Source organism: Halichoerus grypus, chromosome 2, assembly GCF_964656455.1.
Source record: "Halichoerus grypus chromosome 2, mHalGry1.hap1.1, whole genome shotgun sequence".
Classification (NCBI taxonomy): Eukaryota; Metazoa; Chordata; class Mammalia; order Carnivora; family Phocidae; genus Halichoerus; species Halichoerus grypus.
In genome coordinates, this window is record NC_135713.1 from 90,722,607 (window position 1) to 90,749,807 (window position 27,201).

General features: G+C 37.8%; 1 protein-coding gene across 1 annotated transcript; it reads right to left on the minus strand.

Annotated features, from left to right (window-relative positions):
- Positions 1-1,667: 1,667 nt before the first annotated feature.
- LOC118519598 (V-type proton ATPase subunit S1-like protein) lies at positions 1,668-27,181 on the minus strand. The gene is made up of 10 exons (XM_078067091.1): positions 27,093-27,181; positions 24,251-24,319; positions 23,733-23,778; positions 16,484-16,542; positions 16,324-16,367; positions 16,005-16,066; positions 14,228-14,463; positions 7,125-7,175; positions 4,299-4,539; positions 1,668-2,100 (listed from the first exon to the last, which is right to left on the minus strand). The coding sequence occupies exons 2-10, from the start codon at positions 24,295-24,297 to the stop codon at positions 1,798-1,800; spliced, it is 1,089 nt and encodes a 362-aa protein (XP_077923217.1). The 5' UTR covers positions 24,298-24,319; positions 27,093-27,181; the 3' UTR covers positions 1,668-1,797.
- Between the last annotated feature and the right edge of the window lie 20 nt (positions 27,182-27,201).

Here is a 27,201-nt window from a genome sequence, read left to right on the forward strand (position 1 = left end):
TTTTTACCATGACTTGAGCTGTGAATTTTAAATCTTAAGCTATTATTTTCTTTCTGTAAGCCCTCCAGCACAGTTAGAAAGAGCCAGTTTACCTTACTTTACAGGGTCTCACCCTGTAGGGCAATCACCATACCTGTATGGTCTTACCATATCTAGGGTGACTACATATCCCAGTTTGGCACCATTCTGCTTATGTCTGTTATCTTGGAATTGTTAATGACGTTTTCACTTTCAAAAGTGTCCCAGTTGGACCATAAGTTATGTTTATCCTTCAAGTACCTATAGCCTACCACAACCACCATTGATACCACCAATGGATACTCAAAACAACCACAATGAAAATTTCATTATGGAATGATGTGAACTATCTGTTTCCCACTCTCTAATGCTAAGAGTCCTCCTTGGTTTTAGGCTAAACAGGGCCAAAAAATCAATACTAGATTCCCATATTCTTCAGGGTGTGTTCCCTATAACCATCTTTGGTACAAATAGGTACATGAATCAAGATTCTTAGTTACAGAATAGAGAATCTACTCCAGGTATTAAAAAAAAACAACAAAAAATTCACTATAGAGTATTAAGAGGTTACAGAATTCTGAGAGGGCTGGAACCAAACCTATATTCACAGCCAAGAGTAATGCAGCCAAAAGAAATGTCCAACGTAAGACTATTTTATCAGAAACCCAAATCATTGTCATTCACACTTGGCATCAAAGATGGTACTAGACTGTAAACTTATTACCACAGCTGCCCAAGAGATTCAATTTCTCTATGCATGATCCTCTACCCCACATTGTTCCCATCTGCTTTCTAAGTTTTGTGCAGGTCATGTATAGAACCCTAGTTCATTTGTGGAAACCTACTTAGGGAAATACAATGTACTTTTTACACATAAGCTCTCTTTAACACACAAGGCATATTAGAGAAGCTCTGGTGAAAATTCAGGGGAAGCCAATCTTCAGTATCTGTCAAGAACTGGGAAAGACTATGCAGAAATCCATATGTAAGAAGAGCAGTGGTGGCTGCAGAATTTCTATTAAAGAAGAGTTTAAGGGACACAATCTCACTGGAAGGGGGTTTAGGAGATTTGCCGTGAAGCTGTGTTTGCATAGCAAGCACACTGTTCTTAGCTCAGTTGCTTATTTCAAGTAGCACCTAGGAGAGTTAATGGATGTCTAATCAGACAAATGAAACAAGCCTTGGCACCACAACCAGATGGAAAAGTAAGAAAATACAAGACTGTTACCCTCTTTCACAAACTCATCTGGGGGGCCTCTGAACAGCAAAGTAAATGGCAAGAAAGCCCTTGAATAAAGTGTTCTACCATACTGACAAGAGTCTTCCCTAAACAGCTCCGGGAAAGAGAAGACTACTTTTTTAAAAACAAAACTGGGATATAATTTCTAAAAATGCAAACTTACAAAATACTTTAAATTCTGAACTTCCAGATAACCTTGGAATTACTATTTCTATATTGTCACATCTGAACTGGCACGAGCAACGAGGACCAAGTATGTTTTCCCCTCTCTTAATGGCTCAATGGTTTTTTCTGTCTTCCTAACTTCCAAGTAGTTTTAGGGCAACAATCGTATTTATCTCTGTGGGGTTCCTGGGACTTTTTCATTGCCTCAAATCTCTCTAAGTAGGCCAGCGGATGCTCCAAAATGTATTTTTTGCATGTATTTTTTTAATCAAGCCATGAGGTGAACACTTTATATCACAAGTCAAAGAGGACAGACAGAAATAACTCCTTTCAGAGCCCACTGTGGACTTCGTGAGGAAGAGGGGCCTGCGCTATTACACATAAATTTTGCAGATCTGTTGGCTTCTCAGTTCATAGCACTCGACTCCCTGGCTCCTCAGCAGCTCCTTCTCTTCTGCTGCATCTCGAGCTTTCAACTGGGGGAAGTGGGCCGGAGAGGTGATGAAATCATAGTGGCGCTCCAGATACCGCAGGTAGATGAGCATGTGCAGAGCGTAGGCCAACACCAGCAGCAGGATCAGGGACATGGCCAGGCCAATCAGAATGGCCGGTGAGAAGGAGGAGGCACAGTCTCGGGGCTTGGCAAACTGCCTTGCCTTGATGGTGAAGCCTTGGATCTGTCAGGACAAAGAGCTGAAGTGACATACTCTTTCTCTCCTAAGATCTACCTCTAGTTGGGCCGAGGGTTCTGGACTCCTGGTTAACCAAATTTAAGACACTGGGGCCCGTACTTACTGATTAATTTGAACACATGATCTAACAAATGTGAATGTGCTTATGGGGACAATGAAACAATTTTAAATCAAGACTGACCCAGAGTAACTACTCTAAATAAGAGCAATCATTTGTAGAAGGCAGCTCCCACACTTAGTTGGCTTTTAGAACAGAATCCTATACAATATCACCTCAGTCACCTAGTTAGTTTCAAAGGGGTACATCAGAAAACTGAATTATCCATGAGTGCTTTAAGTGAGAACTCATTTTTATGATTTAAGTGGGTGCTTTGCCATTTTTTAATGCTAAAATGCCTGTAGCCATAGACTTTAGATGCCTTGCCCACCCGATTGTCTGTGCACTAGACTGAATCCAAAACAGCTCCGAAAGGAGACTCTTGGCCTGGCTTCTTGGATTCTTGGCCCACTCCTCTATGAAGAGGCAAAGTGGTCTTCTCTTCAAACTAGTGCCTGAAGAGTCAAGCTCTTGATAAAATGACAAAAGATGGCCTCATTTGATGCCACAACTCCAGCCAAAGACAATGTCCTCACATTGACTGTTATTTAATTCTTAAGACTTGCTTGAGAACAGTATCTGTGGAGAATACCTGAAGGACATCCTTGCCAACATTTGTTATTTTCTGTTTTGGGTTTGCTTGTTTTCTTATAATAACCATCCTAATGGGTGTGGTTTGTGCATTTTTCAAAGTCAATTTTCTTACAGTGTTTCTCTAAGTCACCCTAAATCATTTCTGAAACAAGGAAGAGGTATAAATCAGTCAATTCCTCTGTTCTCATTAGGCAAGATTATGTGTGAATTATTCCTTGTTTTCGTTATTACTTTGTGCCTGCTTCTCTTTTTAAAGTGCAAGTGAGAGAAATATATATAATATGTACTTTTTAAATATTGATAAATACATATACATTATATATATTATAAAGTGCCTCTGAAGTCAGTGCAGAATTCAAATTCTGCTTCTACCATTTACGAGTTATATCACTTTGAAAAATTACGTAATCATCAGAACTTCAGTCATTGCATTTTTAAAACAGGGATAACAACAGCAATCTTGCAACATTATAAGTTTTGAAGACAAAGTATGTAAAATAACCACAACAGTGCTGACACACTGGGTGGGGGACTCATAAGTAGTGTTACTGTTAATCCATGCCTGACATAGTCCTCGTGTTGCCACATAATAAGGCCATGACTTCTTTACATTCATAAAAGAAAGGCCAGAAATCAAGAGGGTGAAGTAGTTTGCCCAGGTAGCTGACAAGCAATTTGAAACCAAGTCTTTCTTTCAAACTCCAAAATGCAAGCTCCTTCCCTACCCCAAACTGCACACCTCTCCAAGCTGGGGGGAAGAAGAAGTAAATCCATTTACATTTGGAAAAGATTGGAAAGTGCCCATAAGAGGGACATGCAAAACCGTGCCTATTTCAATGAGTTGGAAGAACGAGTGAAGCTTTCTTTACAGGTAAACAGGAGAGAGGAAGTTGACAGATGTCTTTCTGCCTGAGATTCTGGTGGTGAAAAGAAACATCTAAAGCCCCCATGCCTTTCCCCAAATACTTTCAAGAGGATCTCTGGGGTATTTTTGACTCCTTAGCTGACAGTTCCATTCCTGTGCTAACTGCCAAAGCTGTCACTCATGCTACAGATGTACTTATCTGTCCTGATAGGATCACTGCTCCACTCCCTGAAGGAAATAAAATAATTTCCCAACAGTTCCTCTCCCCAGAAGGGCCTCTCACTCCAGGAACTGTCAGTCACTGGGCTTCATGCCACAGCTTCACTCCAGCTTAGATTGCTGGCATTCCTCATTGATAATTATTAGTGACTGCAGAAATGTGACTGTAAAAGCAAGTCGGGGGGGCGGGGGGCGGTGCGTAGGGTGTGGGTAGTGCACAGGGAGAGGAAATATTCTATCCTATTCCATTTCATGACTTAGAAGATAAAGAAAAGAAATACCAATATTATTTTAAAGGTAACCATTCCTCTCTTTTCCCGAAACATCTATATTTCCGGTGTTTTCAAACACTGAGTTTCTTTGGCACCAAATATACAGGTGCACTGAGCATATGTTTTAGTTCATTACCTGGAAATCAACAAAAGTGACCTCCCATAGGCTTGACATGTCATCCGTGTAGCTGGGCAACAAGAGGGCATCATACCGCTGCAGGCTGCTGACACGCTGGCAGTGGTAGGAATAACTTGACGGAGCATAGATGCCAGTTGCATTAAAAGTTGCTTGGATTGAATTATTGAAAATAATCTCGACTCGCTGCAGACTAAACCAGCTCTGGAGGTACAACTTGTTGTAATTGGTAAGGGTGAATCTGAAAATGATTACAAACAGTATTACTCCTAAAGCACTTAGATATTTGCTGACACAGGAAGTCATGTACGAGCAGTGCAATTGCACCCTCTTTTGTCAGGTAGCAGAACTGGCTCTGAGAGAGTTTCCTTCTAGCGCTGAACCAGAGTCTCCTGATAGGTTCGAACGAAAGCAAAGGACAGGGCAGACCCCAAAAGTGGACAGTACAAATTCCTTCAAAAAGAAAAACACAAAAAGCTTGTTTTAATTTCATTTTTTAAATCAAAACTTGATTTTATTATTGCAAAAAAGTTTTTGAAAAAAACTAAATGCTAAGCTAATATAGAATTAGCTAAATAAATAATGGTCAAAAATAACCCAAAGAGAGCTTTTACTGTGTCAAGCACCCTTCTATGTTCTTTATGTGTATTTTATTTAACATGAGAAAGATACTATTATCCTCATTTCACAGGCGAGGAATCAAGACACAGAGAGGTTAAATAAATGGCTTGTGCAAGTTTAGTCAGAGATTAAGTATTGAAGCTGGGCTCCAAATCCAATTTGAGACTACAGGCTTTACTCTTAGCCATTTTAGAATGGAATATTCTCCAGCAATAAAAAAGTTATAATATGCCATGATCATTTTTTCATTAAAAAACAAACAAACGGGGGCACCTGGGTGGCTCAGTTGTTAAGCGTCTGCCTTCAGCTCAGGTCATGATCCCAGGGTCCTGGGATCGAGCCCTGCATCGGGCTCCCTGCTCTGTGGGAAGCCTGCTTCTCCCTCTCCCACTCCCCCTGCTTGTGTTCCCTCTCTCACTGTGTCTCTCTCTGTCAAATAAATAAAATCTTTAAAAAAAAAACAAAAACAAACGTGTGACTGCGTAGAAAAAAAATTCTGGAAGGACAGAGGTCAAATGTTAATAATGATTACAAATGGTGATTAAATTACGAATGATTTTCAAGTTCTTTTTATAGATAAATATTTTCTGGTTTTTTTTGTTTTCTTGTCATGTATTGGACTCCTGGAGAAGCAGACCCTGAGACAATGATGTGAAGAGAAGAAGTATTTGGGGAGGTAGTCCCAAATTTATTTGGGAATTCAAAATATGTCAAATGGAGAAAAGAAAAATGACAGAGGAATGGAAGACACCCCAAAAGGACACATTATTAAGCAAGTTTCCACTGTGGGCAAGTGCAGTTTGATGCTCATGGGGTCCACTGGGAACGAGGGTAGTTCACATGCTTGTTATCTGACCTGAGGCTGAGGGTGAGGGAGCTGGGGTATTTATACACTTCTTTCAGTCATTGGTTGAGAGTTGCTCGGGTAGGGATGCGAGGCAGTGGACCCCTTTGGCTAAAGGAAGCTTTTAGGCAAAGAAAGGCGGACAGTTCAAAGTTGAGCTGATACAGTGCTCTCAAATGGAAAAAGCCCAAAGTGATATAGATGGGGTACTGACAGTGTCTGCCGCATTCCTTTGTCGAAAGAAAAAGATAATAATCATAAAGCTATTTTCCTCTTGGGGAAAAAAAAGTGCTATTTGAATAAAAACTACTCCTATCAAACAGATATGTATATTTGTGTTTGTATGCTTGTTCACCTTGTGGGATTCTATTTTCCTTATAAAGTTTATCTAAAAGATGATGACATGTATTTTCTAAATTATGACCAGTGAAACACTAGTGGTTCCATGATATGTAGTCAAATATTCTGAGGAAAGAGCTTTCTAAAGTAAACATAGGAAAAGAGGTTAATCAAAGTCACCAAGTGCTACAATCTTCCTTAAAAGCATGTCTTCACAGTCACTTTAATATACAAATTTATACTGTGAATCTCCAAGAGGAGGACACAGTGTGCAGTCTTTCTCAAACACATTTGACCACAGAACCCCTTTCCTGGGGAATCTTATAAATATTTTTACATAGCAGAAGTGTTCCATAGAACACAGCTTAGGAAAGACTGTCCTAGCACATCCTACTGGTTTTTTCAAGTAATGTTAAAGACATAGCTGTTTATCTCCTCTAAAAGGTTGGTCCTATAGGAACAGAAACATTTTATTTTCATAAGAAAAAAAATATAATGCTTTGACATTGTCCCCACTCCTGGAGCAGTTCCTAACTACTTGAATAAACCACTGTTGGCAGATGCATTCTTCCACACATTAACACAGCAAAATGTAGGCCTGGGTTATCTGCTGGGAAATTCAGCTAACAGAGAGTTTTTTTGTTATTATAAAGTGATAAGTGTGATTCACTGTAAGGCACGATATAGAAAATAACCTCAAACCAGAGCTTCAGCTTTGGAGCTTTACATATATTTTTTGCTCACAGGAAAAGAGTATCACATTTTCAGGTTCATGCAATTTCTAAGTCCTAACTGAAGAAGGAAAATCTATACAGATGCTTTGGTAGAAACTAAAGAAATCATTACCATGGGATCCCACCATAATATTGCTAACTTTGCATAGTAAGTTATATGTGGCATTTCACATGTCACAGTGCTTGGCACATAGAGGGTCCTCGATACTACATGTTGAGTGAGTAAATTATATGGAGCCAATATGAAGTGCTGAACCTATAACACTCCAAAGTAATATCCATACCTACCTTATATCAAGACCTTTGGGAATTTCAGCATCACCAAACTTCAGAGATAAACTAAGAAAACAGAAACAACACAGTCCATCAAAATAGAAATAACCTTTACTTCACACTATACTAAAAAATTACCTCAAAATGGAAAAACTAAAACAATAAAACTTATAGAATAAACATATAGCAATTTTGCAATCTTGGACTAGCCAATGGTTTCTTGAAAAAATATAGAACCATAAGAGACTCTTAATCATAGGAAACAAACTGAGGGTTGCTGGAGGGGACGGAGGTGGAGGGATGGAGTAACTGGGTGACGGACATTAAGGAGGCCATGTAATGTAATGAGCACTGGGTGTTATATAAGACTGATGAATCACTGACCTCTACCTCTGAAACCAATAATACATTATATGTTAATTAAAAAAATAAACTAAAAATATATAGAAGTATGAAATATAAAGAAAAAATTGATATACTGGAGTTTATTAAATTCAAAATTTTTACTCTTCAAAAGACAGTGTTAAGGGGTGCCTGGGTGGCTCAGTTGTTAAGCGTCTGCCTTCGGCTCAGGTCACGATCCCAGGGTCGTGGGATCGAGGCCCGTGTCGGGCTCCCTGCTCTGCAGGAAGCCTGCTTCTCCCTTTCCCACTCCCCCTGCTTGTGTTCCCTCTCTCGCTGTGTCTCTGTCAAATAAATAAATAAAATCTGAAAAAAAAAAAAAGACAGTTTTAAGAAAACAAAAAAGGCAAGCCACAGAACAAGAGAAAATATTCACAATACATATACACAAAGAACTAGTATCCAGAATATAATAAATAAAACTAACAACTTAATAATAAGAAGACAACTGAACTTAAAAATGGTGAAAAGACAAGCACTCCACAAAGGAAGATATACATATAGTTAATAAATACATGAAAAAAATGCTCAGCATCATTAGTTATCAGTAAAATATAAAATAAAACCACAATAAGATAAAAGCATCATGGTACAGTAATCGAAATAATTAAAACTTTTTTTAAGAACCTACTCTTTGGGCGCCTGGGTGGCTGAGTTGGTTGAGCACCCAACTCTTGGTTTCCACTCAGGTGGTGATCTCAGGATCGTGAGATCAAGCCTCGTGTCAGGCTCCACAATGGGAACGGAGCCTGCTTGGGATTCTCCCTCTCCCTCTGTCCTTCCCCTGCACTTTTGCTCTCAAAAAAGAACCTACTCTTAAGCTCTTAATATCCATATTTATTCACATTTTTCTGAAAGTTAACATGAGATTTCCTGGATGTGAGACTGAGTATTACTAATTCATAGCAATAACCACATTGGTTCCCCTTTTAACCCAATTCTTCTGCCTGGGCAACAGGATGAGAGCCAGATGTCATCCTGTACATACTGGGATTTGTAATACAGGTGAGGAACACCAAAATTGTGAATCTGGGAGTTCATATAAAAGAGAGACAGAGGTCCCCCTTAACCCCGAGAGAGGGAAACATTTGCTTCCTTAGTGTCAAAAATTTTCCTTGGCACGTGAAAAGAGAAGAGTACCAGGTACCTACCTCACAATGTAAGCTGATGAGTTTTATCAGCCTCTGGATGGGAATAAATAGCTCACCATAAAGATGAATGTAAATAATTGTCTCTAAGAGGAAGACAAGTAGCCTCTGTGGGTTTCCAAGCACTGGAATATTTCCATGGCCCTGAGGTTCATTACTTCTTTTTCTTTTTTCAAATTATAGGCTATGTTTTTCAGATGTATTTTCAAGTTTACATTGCCTTGCATATTGTTTCAGAAAACATATATATCATGCATATACATCTTTTTTTATTATTATGTTAATCACCATATATTACATCATTAGTTTTTGATGTAGTGTTCCATGATTCATTGTTTGTGTATAACACCCAGTGCTCCATGCAGAACGTGCTCTCCTCAATACCCATCACCAGGCTAACCCATCCCCCCACCCCTCTCCCCTCTAGAACCCTCAGTTTGTTTCTCAGAGTCCATCGTCTCTCATGGTTCGTCTCCCCCTCTGATTCCCCCCCTTCATTCTTCCCCTCCTGCTATCTTCTTCTTTTTTTTTTTTTAACATATACTGTATTATTTGTTTCAGAGGTACAGGTCTGTGATTCAACAGTCTTACACAATTCACAGCACTCACCACAGCACATACCCTCTCCACTGTCTATCACCCAGGCACCCATCCCTCCCACCCCCCACCACTCCAGCAACCCTCAGTTTGTTTCCTGAGATTAAGAATTCCTCGTATCAGTGAGGTCATATGATACATGTCTTTCTCTGATTGACTTATTTCGCTCAGCATTATACCCTCCAGTTCCAACTGCGTCGTTGCAAATGGAAAAATCTCATTCCTTTTGGTGGCTGCATAATATTCCATTGTATCTTTATCTATTCATCTGTAGATGGACATCTTGGCTCTTTCCACAGTTTGGCTATTGTGGACATTGCTGCTATAAACATTGGGGTGCATGTACCCCTTTGCATCCCTATATTTGTATCTTTGGGGTAAATACTCAGTAGTGCAATTGCTGGATTGTATGGTAGCTCTATTTTCAACTTTTTGAGGAACCTCCATACTGTTTTCCAGAGTAGCTGCACCAGCTTGCATTCCCACCAACAATGTAGGAGGGTTCCCCTTTCTCTGCATCCCCACCAACATCTGTTGTTTCCTGACTTGTTAATTTTAGCCATTCTGACTGGTGTGAGGTGATACCTCATTGAGGTTTTGATTTGGATTTTCATTACTTCTTGACAGGTAAACACATTGGTCTAAGGTGGTAAATCTCTTACTAACTCCAAGGCTTATTTTTTAACCCAAGTCCCAGTCAAATTTGTTCAGAAATTGCTAACTATGCAGAAACAAAAATATTTTCTTTACAGTCATTGACCATACCAAGTGTCAGTAAGGATGTAAAGCAACTGGAATCTCCTCATACAATGCTGGTGGAAAGGTAAATGGTACAATGACTTTAAAAAACAATTTGGCGGTTTCTTAAAAAGCTAAACATGCACATACCACATGATGTAGCCATTCTACTCCTAGGTATTTAAGAAAAATGAAAATATACACTCCTACGAAGCCTTGTACATGAATGTTTAAAGCAACTTTCCTTGGAAAGCTATTTAAAAACTGGAGCAAAACCAAATTTCCATCAAGAGGTGGATGGATAAATAAGTTGTGGTATATCCATATAATGGAGTACTTACTACTCAGCAGTTAAAAAGAAACATCACTTTGAAACATGTAACAATGTCAAAGAATATCAAAATCATCAAGCTAAGTGAAAGAAGCCAGACTAAAAAAGAGTATACACCCTATGACTATATTTATTTACTTATTTATTAAAGATTTTATTTATACGTTTTAGAGAGAGTATGTACGAGCAGGGAGGGGCAGAGGGAGAAGGAGAAAGAATCTGAAGCAGACTCTGCACTGAGCACAAGCAGGGCTTAGTTCCCCAACTGCAAGATCATGACCTGAGCCGAAACCAAGAGTCAGACATTTAACCAACTGAGCCACCCAGGTGCCCCTATATGATTATATTTATAGATAATTCTGGAAAATGCAAACTCACCTATAACTACAGAGAGCAGGTCAGTAGTTACCTGGAGGGCTCGGAGTGGCAGGAGGGAAAGATTACAAAGGGGCACAAGGAAACTTTGGAGAGTGATGAAAATGTTTGCTGTTTTGATTGTAGTAATGGTTTTGTGGGTGCACAAATATGTCAAAACTGATCAAACTGTGTACTTTAAATATGTACAGTTTAGTGTATTTTATTTACATTTCAATAAGCCTGAAAAATAAGAACGAGAAAAAGCTAAATAACTGAAATGAGAAAATGTGAAAAATTTAAATACAGAAAGGATGATGCAGCTATGTGACATTATAATGTCTAGAAGTTATAACACCTCAACATACATTATAAAACCAAAAAAGCAAAAGTGCATAGCCATAAAACGTCCAATTACAAGCTTGAAAAAAACATCACACAAATGTAATCTCATTTATTTTGTCCTACTTATCAAGAAACAGAAATGTCAGTGATTGAGCTGAAATTTATTGTCATACTATTTATGGGGAAAGGGGAAGGGTATTTACAAAATAAACCACATAAAGTTACTAAGAGAATTATCTTTTTTTCCTAACATTGTTAAGCTTAGACACCTTAGAAGCATTCATTTATGAACACTTTATAAGCTAATTTATTCAGTAAAGCAGGTCTCCAAAAGGGCCTTTCTCTAAGACTATTCTGATAGCCTATTACAAAGCACTTAAAATACTTTAAAGAAATAAAATTTATTTCTTGAATAGTATTTTACAAGTTTGGTCACTTATTTTAACAGAAATTTCTCTACTTCTTCCAAGGAATCAGAATAGCTTAGCTATCCATAAAATGACCCTGTAGCTGATGAACTAAACCTCAAAGCAAGGCCATACTGAGTCCACCTAACTGCTGTCCCCTTTTCCTGATGGAGCAGGTCAATGGCCTGTAAGCTTCTGACACTCCAAGAGCTTTCTCCAGCAGTCCTGGTTTCAGTGAGAGCTGTTAACATGCTCTGCTGCAGAGTAAAGAACATGCCTGATTTCAACAAAGCAAATTCAACGACGATTCAGTGAGACTCTTCTGAGTCAGGCACTGCACCATAACCTGGGAACACGAAGGAGAAATACAATCTAGCAAGTCCCTCAAAAAAGAGCTGCTTTTACTCTTCCAAGCGCCCTAACCTCCTATGTTTAAAAGAGACTCTGAATTCTTCAGACTATAATTGCCTAAGTTCAAAATACCCCCAGATGCTCGGATTATGCTCTATATTCACTATTTTAAAAGATTTCCGTAGCAAATCTGTCTGCCAACAACTTGCCTTTCCCTGAACATTTTGTTTCCAAGCACTAAAACAAGGTCACCTTTTTTTAATCTGTGCTTTTGACCTTACATGGTTATGTCTTTACTTGGATTTATTCTTTCAGCAACTCCCTCTCTGGTTCTTGAGAACCTAAGATTTCCTTGCCAGCACAGCAAAGGCATCTCACTAATGTGCATGATTCACAGGAATGAGGGATGGTCTCAGTATCTGGTCCTTGCATGCCTCATGTACTGGGAAGCCTTCCATTCATCCCCATGGGTGGGCTGTCCAGGATGTCCGCACACTCGCCTGAACAGGACTCCAGGAGGTAGATGCTGCTCACTCAGGACTCATCCTAGTAGAATATGTAGGTGGTGACCAAGAAGAAAACCAGGTCCCACCAAATCATTCCTTTGTGCATTGCGAAAACCAAAGCTTCCCTAGGTCTCTCCACCAGGTAACCAGGCATAGGCACTATTTTACTCTAGTTATCATTAGTATGTTAGGAAGATAATACTACTACTTCGAGTAGCACTTGAAGAGTTCTCAAAGTTCTCGTGCATACATTTCACAGTTTGATTTTCACAGTGCTATGAGACAGGGTCAAGAAAGAGAAGGTAAAATGTCATTGTTAAAGACATTTTAGGCCCCAGCTCTATTACCCAATAAGCTGTGTGATCTTAACAAGTTTCTTAACCTCTAGGAGCCTTGATTTTGGATGGTAACAGTCTGTGACTCAACAGTACTCTGAGGAATAGCAGATATTGTGCCTGTCAAGTCCTCGCACTGTGCCTGGTCCAAGGCAAGTGCTTCAGGCCTGTTACAATTAATAGATATCATCATCTCCATTCCTAGATGATGATCCTATGGCGGCTCCTATTTGTAAAGTCACAATGCACACTGCACTGGCAGAACTGGGACAAGAAGCCAAGTTTTCATTCTTTCTGTCTCTGGGTTCCCAGTGATCATTAAGATTTCTAAAGCCCAGCAAAAAAGTGTGGTGCTCTGATCTTCCCCACAAATACCCAGGGGTAAGAATAAATGGAATCAAGGTGTGCCGGTCAGCCACAGACAGGCAAGATGATCCCCAGGCAATCAGCCTCTCTCCAGGCAGCTGGCCACAAATAAAGAGCCCTGTAGGGAATTAATTAGAGCACAAGAAAAAAGTCCCGAGCTCTCAGCAGTGCTGGAGTCTCTTTGGTAGTCTGTGCTGCCACAGAATAAACAAATCTGGGAGGACTCTGGATGCTTATACTTAAAATTCCTTAATTCCCTAATAAGAGATAATCATTCTGAATAGCAAGATACTCACTAAAACTTGTAATATTAATAAAATCCACTTTTACCCATCACCAATAATTTTTAAATGAAAAGTAAAGTTCAGGAGTAAAAAAGTATTTCCAGCCCAAATATATAAAATGAATACCCCCCCCCCGCCCACACACACACACATGCACACACACACACAGAGTATACAAAGCATTCTGTCCATCTAAACCAGGCCAGGACAAATGCAGACAATCTTCCAAAAGCTTTCATTATACCAGCAAATGTTGAAAGCAAGGAGATTTATAGAAAGCAAGTGGGATATGCCAGACTTACTCCTCCTCCACCAAAACAAATACAAGCAAAAACTTTTCGCTTGGATGACTAGAAAGCAGAGAAAGGTACGGGAAATTGATTTCCTCTTCAAAAGGGATATTTGTTTAATCTGCTTATCTCAAATCAAAAGGAATTATTAAAATCATTTTGAACAAATGTCCTAAAGAATTCTCTGAAATATGGCCATTCAAAGCTACCCTTGCACATATGCACACTGGCAACGTCCCACAACTTCAGAACACTCCGCCGAATCAGAAATCTGCCCTGGCTAGAGTCAGCCTTCTCTTTTTTCACCCACTAGAAGATGTATGACTCTGCTCCATTATACATGATTTCCTCCTGCTAGGACAAAAGTAGTATGATACCTCACATTTGAAGTTGATACCAAGCCTGGAATCCTGTTCATTTTTCAGAATGAATTTGGAAAACCTTCACTTTTACAACTCTGATTTTCCTCAAGGTATGTAACAAGAGAATTGCTGGGGGAAATATTTTTCTTTTATTTTAGACATTAAACATTTCATAACAGATGTGTTTCAAGTTCACTACAAACGAACCTACCTGTACCATTTTCTGAATCGTCAGAAAACTTGACGGCCCAGTTAACAGACTACAATCGCCCTAAGGGCCTCCAGCAAAGCAATCAACTTACATGGCACTTTCTTCACTGCAATTTGAGTTGCTAATGTCCACTGTTGCCGTCTGGCCAAAAGCTTCATCTGTAAGGTCCAGCCAGGTCTGATTCTTAAATTTTACTGTTATTCCTTTGGCCCAGAAAAGAATGCAGGGAATTCCATCCATGGAGACATTGACTGGGCTATGATGGCTGAATGCATTCCAAGGTTCTTTTTCTAAATGTCCTTGTCTGCTCAGAGTGTAGTTGAGAATCTAGTTAACCAAATAAACAAAATTTAAGAGACGGGTTTGTTTCCATGGCACAAAAGGCTTCTTGGAGTAAAAGGACTAATTTACAACCTGTTGAAACTTTCATCTCTCTCACTCCAGAGTCCATGTTACTGTGGGACAAAGGAGATGATAGGTGGGCCCATCTTAATCATTTAACAAGCCAAAATTGATAGATATATCTGAAAGGTATATAAGCCTAGTTCCACAAAGCACCCAAATTGGAAAGGACTAAATTATTAAAAAAAAAAAAAAAGCCGACTTTGCAAATAATAATATTAGCAATATAGACTCAAGAAGTTTCCAGGCTGGGAGAGAGAGTGGGAATGAATAGGTGGAGCACAGATTTTTAGGGCCATGAAAGTATTATTCTGTAAAATACCATAATGGTAGGTAGATATCATCATACATTTGTTAAAACCTATAAAATGTACAACACAAAGAGTGAATCTGAACGTAAACTATAGACTGTACTTAATAATAATGTATCAATATTGGCTCATCAACTTTAAGAAATATACCACAATAACACAAGATGTTAAACAAAGGGGAAACTCAAGGGGGGGAGGGATTGAGGGAGCATATGGGAACCTTCTATTTTGTTCAATTTTTTCTGTAAACCTAAAACTACTCAAAAAAAAAAAAAAGTCTAGGAATTAAAAACAAAAATTCACCATGCCATGAACTAATGGCAGTAATCTATCTCTTCAGAAAATAGGAACCCAAATAAGGCAAGATTTTAAAATAAAGAAATTAATATGTTAAGCAAACAAACATAACAAGAGGTTTCTAGCTATCAAGCCTAATTCTCCAGACCACTAATATCCGATAGAACATTCTGGAACACTGGGTATGTTCTATATCTGCACTGTGCCATGTAGCCGTCACTGGCTTTCTGTAGCTAGCATGGCACTGGAAATGGGGCCAGTGCAACTGAGATTAATTTTTAATTTTATTTAACATTATTTCATTTGAATTTAAATTTAAATAGCCCCATGTGGCTAGTGGCTACTGCCTTAGACAGTCTGTCCAGATCGTGTAATATACAAAAACTAGCAGGGTCTTCTAACATCATTCTTCATCTTATGAAACCTGAGGCAGCCCGAGACAATGCACTTCAGTACTTGACTCTAGAAGTCACAAATATCTGACCGAAGATCTACTTATCTAGATCAACTAGTCCATACCGATTACTCCAATGTTAGTACAGATAAAAGAGAAATTAAAGAGGCAGCAGCAATCCAAGCTTACCAGGAACCAAAGATAAACTGTTACTATAGTGATCCTGTCTGGAAAGCAACTAAAGTAAAACTGAGTATTGTAATGAAAATATACAAGAGGAAGTAAAACTTTAGTTTTTTATTTACGAGAAGACTACTATAATACATTTCCCCATCCAAAACTTAAAAATGTTAGTTATTAACAAAAGTATTATTCATATTTTCACAGTTGCTCTGACCTGATTGAAATGTGTTTAAAAAAAATTTTTTTAAAAGATACAACCTAGTTTCCTAACATATCCATACCTGTGTGATTGGTATTGTTGTGAAATTCTGGATTGGATTCATGTCTCCATTACTCTGCTGATCTGTCAAATAAATGATATGAGTACAAAGGCTAAATGTCACTGATTTATTAATGTACCTGAATGATACTAAAATGCTAAGCACCGTAAAATATGCCGGGCTTGAGCCTCCTCTGGCTCATAATTTGGAATACACCAGTTTAAGAGATTTTTACATGTGAGACTCCTGCCCCAATCACCAGTATTCAGTGAAGCCCAACACAAACAACACCCTTCTCCTCAACCCTTCAAGGAATCATACAGGCAAATACAGGTCTTACCGTTTATAACCACTTCTTTATTTGAAGATGTTCGAGAGATGAAACTAGAAAAAAACAAAAATAAAAAGATGCTGAACAAATATCTATATTTCAGATTTCATAGGAAGTTTTAAGGAGGATATTTCAGTTTATTACATCTCAAGAGAAGACAGAAACTTACCTGTCAAAACTGTCCACTTTTTCATAGTGAATTTCTGATTTAAAAAAGTAATACATGTTCTTCAAAGAAAATAAGAAAAAGTCAGAATTTTTTTTTAATTTATAAATATAAACCCTAATTCTTATCCACTGAATATTATTATTGAGGGCCTACCATGTACCAAGTAATGTACTAAATACTGAGGTCTAACCAAAATAAATAGTAACCAAATAATAAAGGAAATAAATAATGAAACATAATAAAATCTTTTACAGTGAAGTTTTATACTTATTGTACTGTTACCATATTAAAGCAAAAATATTCAATTTTTTAATTAAAAAACAAGACAGACTCTATTGCCAAAAAACTTTTTCTGAAAATTATGGGGATATAAATTATATATCCTTCCAGTGTTTCACTCTACACACACACACACACACACAGATGTACACATACAACACACATAAATTTACTTTTTATAAAATTCAAAAACAGGTATGTATAAACATCCTGTTTTGGAGCCTGCAAAATTTTTTTCAACTTAAAAATATATCACAAATATTTTCTCATGTAATATTTTTCTGACATAATTTTTTTAACTTTTTAATTCCCGTTAGTTAACATACTGTGTTATATTAGTTTCAGATGTACAATATAGTGATTCAACAATCCCATCCATCACCCGGTGCTCAACATGATTTTCTGACATAATTTTGAATTCCATGTTGGTATTACATCATACAAATGTATCAATTTATTCAACCAATTTCCTATTACATATTTATGTTGTTTCCAATTAACAAACGATACTACATTGAACCTTATTGTGGACTGTTTGTTCATACCCCCAAGAAGTTCCTTAAGATAAATTCCTAGAAGTGAAACTGCTAACTTAGAAGATCTACACATCTTTTTATCATGGAATATTGTAAACACATACAAATATAAACAGAAAAACATAAGCCCTCTTCCCACCCCCATGTACTTGTACCCACCATCCAGCTTTAGTAATTATCAAGGTATAAGCAAACTTGTTTCAACTATGAGCTCACCCATTTCCCCTCTCTGGTATTATTTTGAAGGAAATATCAGAAATTAATATGATTTAAGTATGTATTTCTAAAAGATAAGGACTTTTTAAAATAATAGCCCAATTTTCTAGAATTATAAATAGAATCATATATATTTTTCAGTGTTTGGCTTCTTTCAGTCTAAACATAATGATTGGAATTCTCTGATGTTGTTATATATATTAATATCTCATTCCTTTTAATTACTGAGAAGTATTTCATTGTACAGATATACCACATTTTGTCTGTCTAGGCATCCACTGATGGACATTTATGGTGTTTCGAGTTTGGGGCTACTACAAATAAAGATATAAATATATTTGTGTACAGGGCTTATGTGGAATATTTTTTTGTTTCTCTTGAATAGATACCCAGAAGAAGAATGGCTGAGTCATATAGTAAAAGTTTAACTTTTAACAAAACTGCCAATTTCACTATATGAGCTTTTCTGTGGCTCCACGTTCTTTTAATATTTGTACTGTAAATCTGTTCAATTTTATCCATTCTCATAGGCATTGGTTGCTATCACATTGTAGTTTTCTTTTCCATTTCCCTGATGACTAACGAGAATTAGCATCTTTTCTTGTGCCTATTGACCATTCATATATTTTCTTATGTGAACTCTGTGTTTAAATCTTTTATCACATTTTTAATTAAGTTAACTGTCTCTTCTTATTGAGTTGAAAGAGTTCTCTGTATGGATACAAGTCCTGTGTCAGATACTTGCATTGAAAACATTTTCTTCCATTTTGTCTTGCTTTTTCATTTTCTTAATGGTGACTTTCAAAATGGAAACATTTTAATTTTCATAAAGTCTAATGTATTTGTTTTTCTTCTTTTATTGTCTATGTTTCTGGGTCTAAACCATTTTCTTAACATAACGTCACAAAATTTTCTCCTGTGTTTTATCTAGAAGTTTTAAAGTTTTAGCTTTTACATTTAGCTCTGTTATCCATTTTGAGTCATATTTGTGAGATGAGGTACTTGTAACATTTTAGAGCCTGGATACAAAAAATGTATTATTAGTTTCTAGAAATTAGAAAAAAACAAACACAAGAATCACACAAGGATTCAGAAAATGTATCTCTCACACCCTTTCATGGACGCTAAAGGAGGATGTGCTCAAACAAAGTGAGAGGAAACCAAGAAAGAGGAAACCCAGGCACTAATCAACAGAGGCTCTAACTTAGAAGGGTGAGGAAGAGAAACTTCAGGATGCCTATTGCATATCAGACCTAGAGAGCATCGATCCAGATTGCAGTGAGAGGACAAAAGAGCTCCAAAGAGGAGACCTAGAGGGAGGGCTCTAGGTAAAAGGATTTGAGACGCTACACTACATGTTAGATGAGGGGACTTGTGAAAAGAATTAAGAATATATATATTTTTATTTTTTTTAAAAGATTTTATTTATTTATTTGACAGAGAGAGACACAGCGAGAGAGGGAACACAAGCAGGGGGAGTGGGAGAGGGAGAAGCAGGCTTCCTGCAGAGCAGGGAGCCCGATGTGGGGCTCGATCCCAGGACCCTAGGATCACGACCTGAGCCAAAGGCAGACGCTTAACTGACTGAGCCACCCAGGCGTCCCAAGAATATATATATTTTTAAATATTGCAAATGAAAAAGGGTAATAATTTTTAACTCAAGAGAAAAGCAAAGAGTTGTATAAAGAAAAGAGAAACATTTATAGTATGCTAACTGGCTTGTCAGTGAATAATACATGCACAGTCACACTGATGCCAGCACAGATTTAACTGAAAGTAGTAATGTAACTATATATTAGATGGGTGGGGGGATGAAGAAAAGGACGGTGAAGGCAGTGTTGGAGGCAAAAACTTTGTCAGCAATAACAGGAAGTTGTTAGGCAATGTCTAAAATTTATAAATTGGAGGGGCGCCTGGGTGGCTCAGTCGGTTAAGCGTCTGCCTTCAGCTCAGGTCGTGGTCCCAGGGTCCTGGGATCGAGCCCCCACATCAGGCTCCCTGCTTGGCAGGAAGTCTGCTTCTTCCTCTCCCCCTTCCCCCTGCTCGTGCTCTCTCTCTCACTCATTCTCTCTCTCAAATAAATAATCTTTTAAAAATAAAATAAAACGTGTAAATTGAGAAATCCTCTACACATATTTAAATAATGTGGCAGTGTTATGGGTTGTAGGATGGTTCCCAACTCCCTGGAAATAATCCGAGATGTATATATCCTTGCCCTTGGCTATATGCTTTGCAGTACCTCCCTGTAGGTAGAGAGTACTTCCTGCCCCACAGTAAGTCTCAGCTCTGTGTCTTGGTCGAGCCAACGGAACATGAGGGGAAGCAACAATGTACCAGCTCTGCAGAAACTTTCTGAGGTGCTGCATGTGTCTGCCGCCTCCTTGTCCCCTTCTCTCTGCCATGATGACGGTGTGCCCAAACAGGGGCTGCTCTTTCAGTCTAGGTCTTGGAATGACAAGACATGGGAAACAGCTGGAGCAGGCCTGCAACAGCCCACTGAATAGCTATCAACATGTAACATGAGTGAGAAATAAATGTTCAAGACCGTAAGATTCTGGAAAACTGGAGTTGTTGGTTACTAGAGAAGCTGACGAAATGGGAGACACTTTTTTTCGATAATTTATGATGTGTCTTGGTAACACCTGATTTTTTTAAAACCATGTACATGCATTACTTTGATGGATTTTTTTTTAATTTATTCTTTTTTAAAAAGATGCCTTCTGGGGCACCTGGGTGGCTCAGTCAATTAAGCATCTGACTCTTGATTTCAGCCCAGGTCATGATCTCAGGGTTGTGAGATAGAGCCCAATATCAGGCTCTGCGCTGGGCATAGAGCCTGCCTAAAATTCTCTCTCTCCCTCTCCCTCGACCCTTTCCCAACCTCCCCACTCTCCCTCTTTCTCTGTCTCTAAAAAAAAGAAGAAAAAAAGATGTCTTCCTTTAAAAATTTATAAATTAGCATTCTGATTGATAGTCTCTGGTGAGTAGGGTTAGCATAAATCAGTCCTCAGAACCCAAATACACCTAGGAGCACTGAGAAATTTAATTTCCTGAGCAGCAAAAGTGAGGCTCCAATCAGTAATCATGTAACTACAATAGCGATGTGCTTTAGCTAAAAGATCTCTATCCTACTTAAATTTCAAACTCTGTACTGCAAGTTACAAAGTGACTGAATACATGAAAGAAACACTAATACCCAAGCAATACTTCTTAAGAGCTTCAAGCTTTCTAATAATATCATCGTACACAAATAGACTTTTAAAATTTCTTTAATTTAAACTTCATTTATCCAAAAATCACATTTCATGATACAGGGTTAAGTATTCAATTTTAAAATGTCTTAAATGAACAAAAAAAAATTATGAGATATTTTATCTAAATAATATGAAAATTTATCAAGTCATTTAGAAATATCTAGTTAGCAGAACAGTTTAATAAAAGTTTCCTGAATAAAAGTATGTGAATGAATGAATGAAGGCATGCATGCATGGATGGATAGATGGATGGATGAGCTACCAAACTGATAATATGCTTGGCTTGAGACTTTGCTCTACTCATTAAAAATTTCCAAGTGTTCACATATGAAAAGTTTTTAGAAGAGAACAAAGACTTATTTTCTTTTCAATGAATCTATGGTCATGAACATACAATAATGCTGCTATACTTCTTTTTTTAAATGAACTATAATTTAGATAGGCCTTTCCCATACCCACAAGACTGAATTAACAAGGTTTTATAGGAAACCATAATCTCAACCAAAGATAAAATATATATACATGTCGGGACACCTGGGTGGCTCAGTCAGTTGAGCGTCTGTCTTTGGCTCAGGTCACGATCCTAGGGTCCTGGGATCGAGCCCCGCATTGGGCTCCTTGCTCAGCGGGGAGCCTGCTTCTCTCCCTCTGCCTGCCTGCCTGCCTGCCTGCCGTTCCCCCTGCTTGTGTTCTCTCTCTCTGACAAATAAATGAATAAAATCTTTAAAAAAAAATATATATATATATATACATTTTCACATCACTACATAATCTCTGAACTAAAGTAAGATTGTAAAGAATTAACTGTTTAAAGTTATCTATGTGAATAAACTGAGAAACACTGGTTAAATTTTTTTTAAATAAATAATAAAGAAACAAAACCTATATTGTCTCTAAAAATATTCCGATCCTTGTCCAGTAAAAGGGATCTCTGCAATACGTTTGAAAAGTAATCAAGAGCCTGAAGCTTCTAGTGGCTGGTGCCATATTTTTGTAGTCCATCATGAGTCTGCAAAGTAATGCCTTCATGAAGGTGAAGGTGAAACAGCTCTGCCATGGTTCTGTGCAGGAGGAAGACCACATTCCCACCATGGCCTCTGAGACCCTGAAAGACCTGCTAACTGTGCTCACCTCATTTGACCTCTTCCCTTGTCTGTTCTAGCTACACCAGCAGTCTTTAGTTCAGCTCCTTCGATGCTTCATGTTCCCTTCTTCTCTCATAAGAGTCTTAGCACTTGCTGTTCCCTCCACCTAGAATGTTCTCTATCCTCCCCTTCCCCCTCCTCCTAGGTACTCCCTCCCTTTGCTACAGATTACAGCTTAAATGTCACTTCCTTAAGAACACTCTTCCTACTATCTCAGACCAGTTCAGATCCGCCTATTACATGTGCTCATAGCCTCCCACACTTTCACAGCATGATTCACATTTGACTAATGAGAGTACCTCCTCCACTAGACTTAAAGCTTCATGAAGGCAGGGACTATTTCTGTTTTGCTCACCAATGTAGACCCAGTACCTAGCACAGTACCTAGCTATTTAAAAGTACCAAGTATTAAAAACATATGTGCTACATGCATGAATGAATGAACAGATTAATGAATGAACAAAGTCTGAAAGGGAAGTAGAAAATGAGAGATCACACAGGATACTGTGTGAGAGGCAAAATATTTCCTTTTGTTAAAGGAATTGTTTTAACCCAATTTGAGGAAGAAATATGTAAAGAAAGAGTGGTGACCCCTACTCTCTCTAAGCTTAGGAAACAAGTATTAATTTAAAATACAATCATCCTTCCTAGAGACTTAAGAACCTTGAATTGACCCATAAAAATGAAAGATATTTTAAATTTCAGATCCATGATTTGAAAGACATTCATAAAACAGCAACTGTTGTTTCTTTCATAATAAATTAATATGCTATATTTTTAGATTCAAATGATCATTGATTGATGTGATTTCTAGGGTCCCTTCTGAAGCTGAGATTATTTAAACCCATTAACCTTGCTTCAAAAACATAATTGGGATTTTTATAGTATTTGGTGTACATTTTACCAGTGGAATACACAAATCAGTCATCTCTGTACAAATGAAGTAAGGAAACCTTACTAAGCTTTAATAACTTAAGAGTAGTATAGGTCTCTTACTATTTGAAAATGAACCTGAAGGAAAGCACTAACTGATTTAGAAACAATGGGGGAAACAAATAGAAAATGCCTGCACTTATAGTTTTTATCAGCTGGTGACTTAAAGATTCTTTAACACAGTTTTGGCAGACCATCCTACTTGGCGCTATCCTTTGTGTTCACACTAAATTCCCTGATGTATTTTTTGGGATGGCACATAATGAGCAATTAGGAGATATAACATAAGTTAATTGCTATTCAGATTCTGAATATTCTCCCTTATAGATAAATCTCTATAGTTTCCCTGTATGGTATGGAAAGAGCCAAAGACAAAGCATACAGGAATAGAAGTTTTGCTTGTTAGTTTTAAGCATATGTACTCCAAGCAATTACCGTCCCCTACCAGTTAAAATGATTTAACACCTTTTCTTTGAAGGACAGGTTATATATTTCTGAGGTTTTTAAATTTTTCCTTGCTCTCTTCTCTCACAACAATGGCAGGAGAAAACCATGAAATTAATATTACTTGTAAGTATAAAAGAAACCTGAACACTGATTTGAGTCATTTTCTCATAGATACATACTTTGATACATAATACAAATGTTTCTTGTGCATTTTGAATAACTCTTGCTTCTTATAATAAAGATTGTATTTTCATGTCTTATTTATAAACTCTAGTTCAATGATTTTGTTAGCTACAGAATGATCTAATTTAATACATCCGATTTGAATTATAAACAAATATAGCTATGCAACAATATAAAGAAATTACAGAACCATCTAATTTCACACTTGCATTGAAGTTCACAGATGCGCTGAATTAACAAATATGCAATTACTCACCTTACATTCTTCCTGGCAAGTATTTGGTCCAAAGTCAGTGAAAATCCTATACATAAAAAAATAAGTGAAAAACTGAAGAAGATTTTTCTTCCCATCAAGAAATAAACCAGTTTCTTCAAAGCAAGCACATCTGTTAATTCTTAAATGCAAACAGAGCAGAGGCAGAATCTTCCATGTCTTGTGACTGACAACATAGTCAACCAATAAAAAGACCATATTCCCAGGATATATTATGCATGGGAGAGGGTGGAGGGAGGGGCCTGATACTGCTTAATTTAGAGTATAGAGTGAAAGCAGTGGGTCTATTTAGGATGTTTCTTATTCATTAAAGATTATTAGGAGCAGATTTTCAATTAACCTCTTTTTAGAAACTAGCATTGTTTTGATACTCTAACTCTTAATAAGAATCTCATACTGCTTTTCAGGAAGCTATTAAATTCTCCTCAAAAATCTACAAAATATACATTATTGCATGCATTTTTCAGGTGAATAAATGAGTAAAAATCTCTGAAACTTACCTAATTTTACTTATGTGTCCTACTGCACAGTTTCCTGTTAAATTCATGACTCTCCATGTGCTAAGAGATCTGGAATGTAATGGTAAAGAGCACTGACTTTGGAGTCAGACAGCCCTCAATTGCATTCCCAGCTCTAGTTTCCCCATCTGCAGAGTGGGGACAAAAGTATTTTGCTCAAAGAACCGTTGCAAAGATATATCGAGGCCCTAAATAGCCAAATCTGCCTTGAGAAAGAACAAAGCTGGAAGTATCACACTTCCTGATTTAAAAATATATTGCAAAGCTACAGTAATTTAAACAGTATAGTATTGCCATTAAAAACTGACATATAGGGGCACCTGGTGACTCAGTTGGTTAAGCGTCTGCCTTCGGCTCAGGTCATGGTCCTAGGGTCCCGGGATCGAGTCCCACATCGGGCTCCCTGCTCAGCAGGAGTCTGCTTCTCCCTCTCCTGCGGCTCCCCCTGTCTGTGTGTGTGCTCGCTCTCTCTCTCACTCGCTCTCTCTCTTTCCATCAAATAAATAAATAAATAAAATCTTTTTTAAAAATGACATATAGATCAACAGAACATAATACAGGCACCTAGAAATAAATTCACACATACACAGCTAACTGCTCTTCAGCAAGGGTGCCAAGAACACACAATGGGAAAAGGACAGTCTCATCAACAAATGGTGCTGGGATATCCACAAGCAAAAAATAAAATTGGAGCCTTATTTCACACAAGACACAAAAATCAACTCAAAATAGATTAAAGACTTAAAACCTAGAAGAAAGCAAAGGGAGGGGCGCCTGGCTGGCTCAGTCTTTAAGCATCTGCCTTCCACTCAGGTCATGTTCCCAGGGTCCTGGAATGGAGCCCCGTGTTGGGCTCCTTGCTCAGCAGGGAGTCTGTTTCTCCCTCTCCTTCTGTAGCTCCCCTGCTTGTGCATTTGCACTCTCTCTCGCTCTCTGTCAAATAAATAAATAAAATCCTTAAAAAGAAAAAAAAGAAGAAAGCATAGGGAAAAGTTTCATGGCACTGTTCTTGGCAATGATTTCATGGATATGACACCAAAGCAAAAACAGACAAGTGCAACTACATCAGACTAAAAAGCTTCTGTACAGCAAAGGAAGCAATCAACAGTAAAAAAGGCAACCCACAGAATAAGAGAAAGTATTTGCCAAACATACATCTAACAAATCATTCATTTCCAAAATATATAAGGTACTCTTACAACTCAGTGGCAGAAAGAACACAAATTACTCAAGTTAAAAATGGGCTAAAGACTTGAAAAGACATTTCTCCGAAGACGACATACAAATGACCAACATGTATATAAAAAGGTGCTCAATGTCACTCATCACCAGGGAAATGTGAATCAAAACCACAAAGAGATATCACCTAACACCTGTCAGGATGGCTATTATGAAGGAAGGAAGGAAGGAAGGAGAGAAAGAAAGAAAGAAAGAAAGAAAGAGAAAGAAAAAGAAAAAGAAAAAGAAAGCAGGCAGGAAGGAAGGAAAGAAGAAAGTGAACAGACAAGTGTTGGCAAAGATGTGGAGAAATTGGATTGTACACTGCTGGTAGGAATACAAAATAGTACAGTTGCTGTGGAAAACAATATGGATATGCCTCAAAATATTAAAAATAGAACTACCTTATGATCCAGCAATTACACTTATGGGTATCTACCCAAAATACTTGATATCAGAATTTCAAAGAAATATTAGTGCTTCCATATTCACTGCAGCACTGATATTCACAATAGCCAAGATGGAAAAACAACCTAGTGTCTGTGGATGGATGAATGGATAAAGAATATGTGATATATACATACAAAGGAATACTATGCAGCCTTTAAAAAAGGAAATTCTGCAATATGTGACATGAATGAACCCTGAGGACATTATTATAATTGAAACAAGCCAGTCTTAAATACCACATGATTCCATTTATATAAGGTATCTAGAATAGGCACAGCATAGAATCAAAGAGTGAAATGGTGGTTACCAGGGGTTGGGGGGCAGGGGAGGGAGGAGAAAATAGGAAGTTACCAATCAATGGGCATAAAATTTCAGTTGTGCAAGATTAATAAATTCTAGAGATAAGCTGTACAAGAGTGTACCTATGGTTGACAATGCGGTATTATGCACTTAAAAATTTGTTAAGAGGGTGGATCTCATGTTAAGTGTTCTTAACACAATAAAATAAAATTTTAAATAAATATAATAGATGAAAACCTTTTCTTACTTCAACGCCTAGCTAAATAAAGACTATCTATTGTTATTTCCCCCTTGCCAGTCTCCACTCCCACTCCCCTGCCACCTAAAATGTGTGCAAAAACACAAACCAAACAACAAAATCCTGAAGTTATTTTACATTTAAAAAATACAATTAAAATGCCACAATAAAGAAAATCCTCCAAAACGAAAGTGTCAGCATTTTTGGTACTTAAGAACCTTGATCTCTTTAATGGCAAAGTACTGGTAGCTGAAAGGGGCTATTTGTAAGTGACATTTCAGAGATGATGGATTATTGGAAGTCTGGGGACTTGACCCAAAGGACATACTCCCCTTCCTTACTATCCACTTTGCACACACACCATCTTCTAACATAGCTCTAAGGAGCCCTAAATGAGAAGAGGTGATGAAAGCACAATGACTAGGGATGGGGGTGGGGGGGCTAGGGGGTGGAGACGGAGAAATAACAAAGAAAGATGTTAAGAAATATTATAAAATAGAAAAGGTCACCACTATCAATGTTGCCTTTCCATGCCCATCTTATTCCTACTTCCCATTGTATTTCCTTTTCTTCTCTGTTCTTTCATTTTACCCAACTTCCACCCGCCATGTCTTTTACCTTTCTGCCTTTTTCCTGATTATGTGGAATTTCAGGTAGCAAGACAGGTCTGGAAAGGAGGAGTTTAGTCTTAGGCAGGTTTGCCAAATAAAATACAGGACACCCAGTA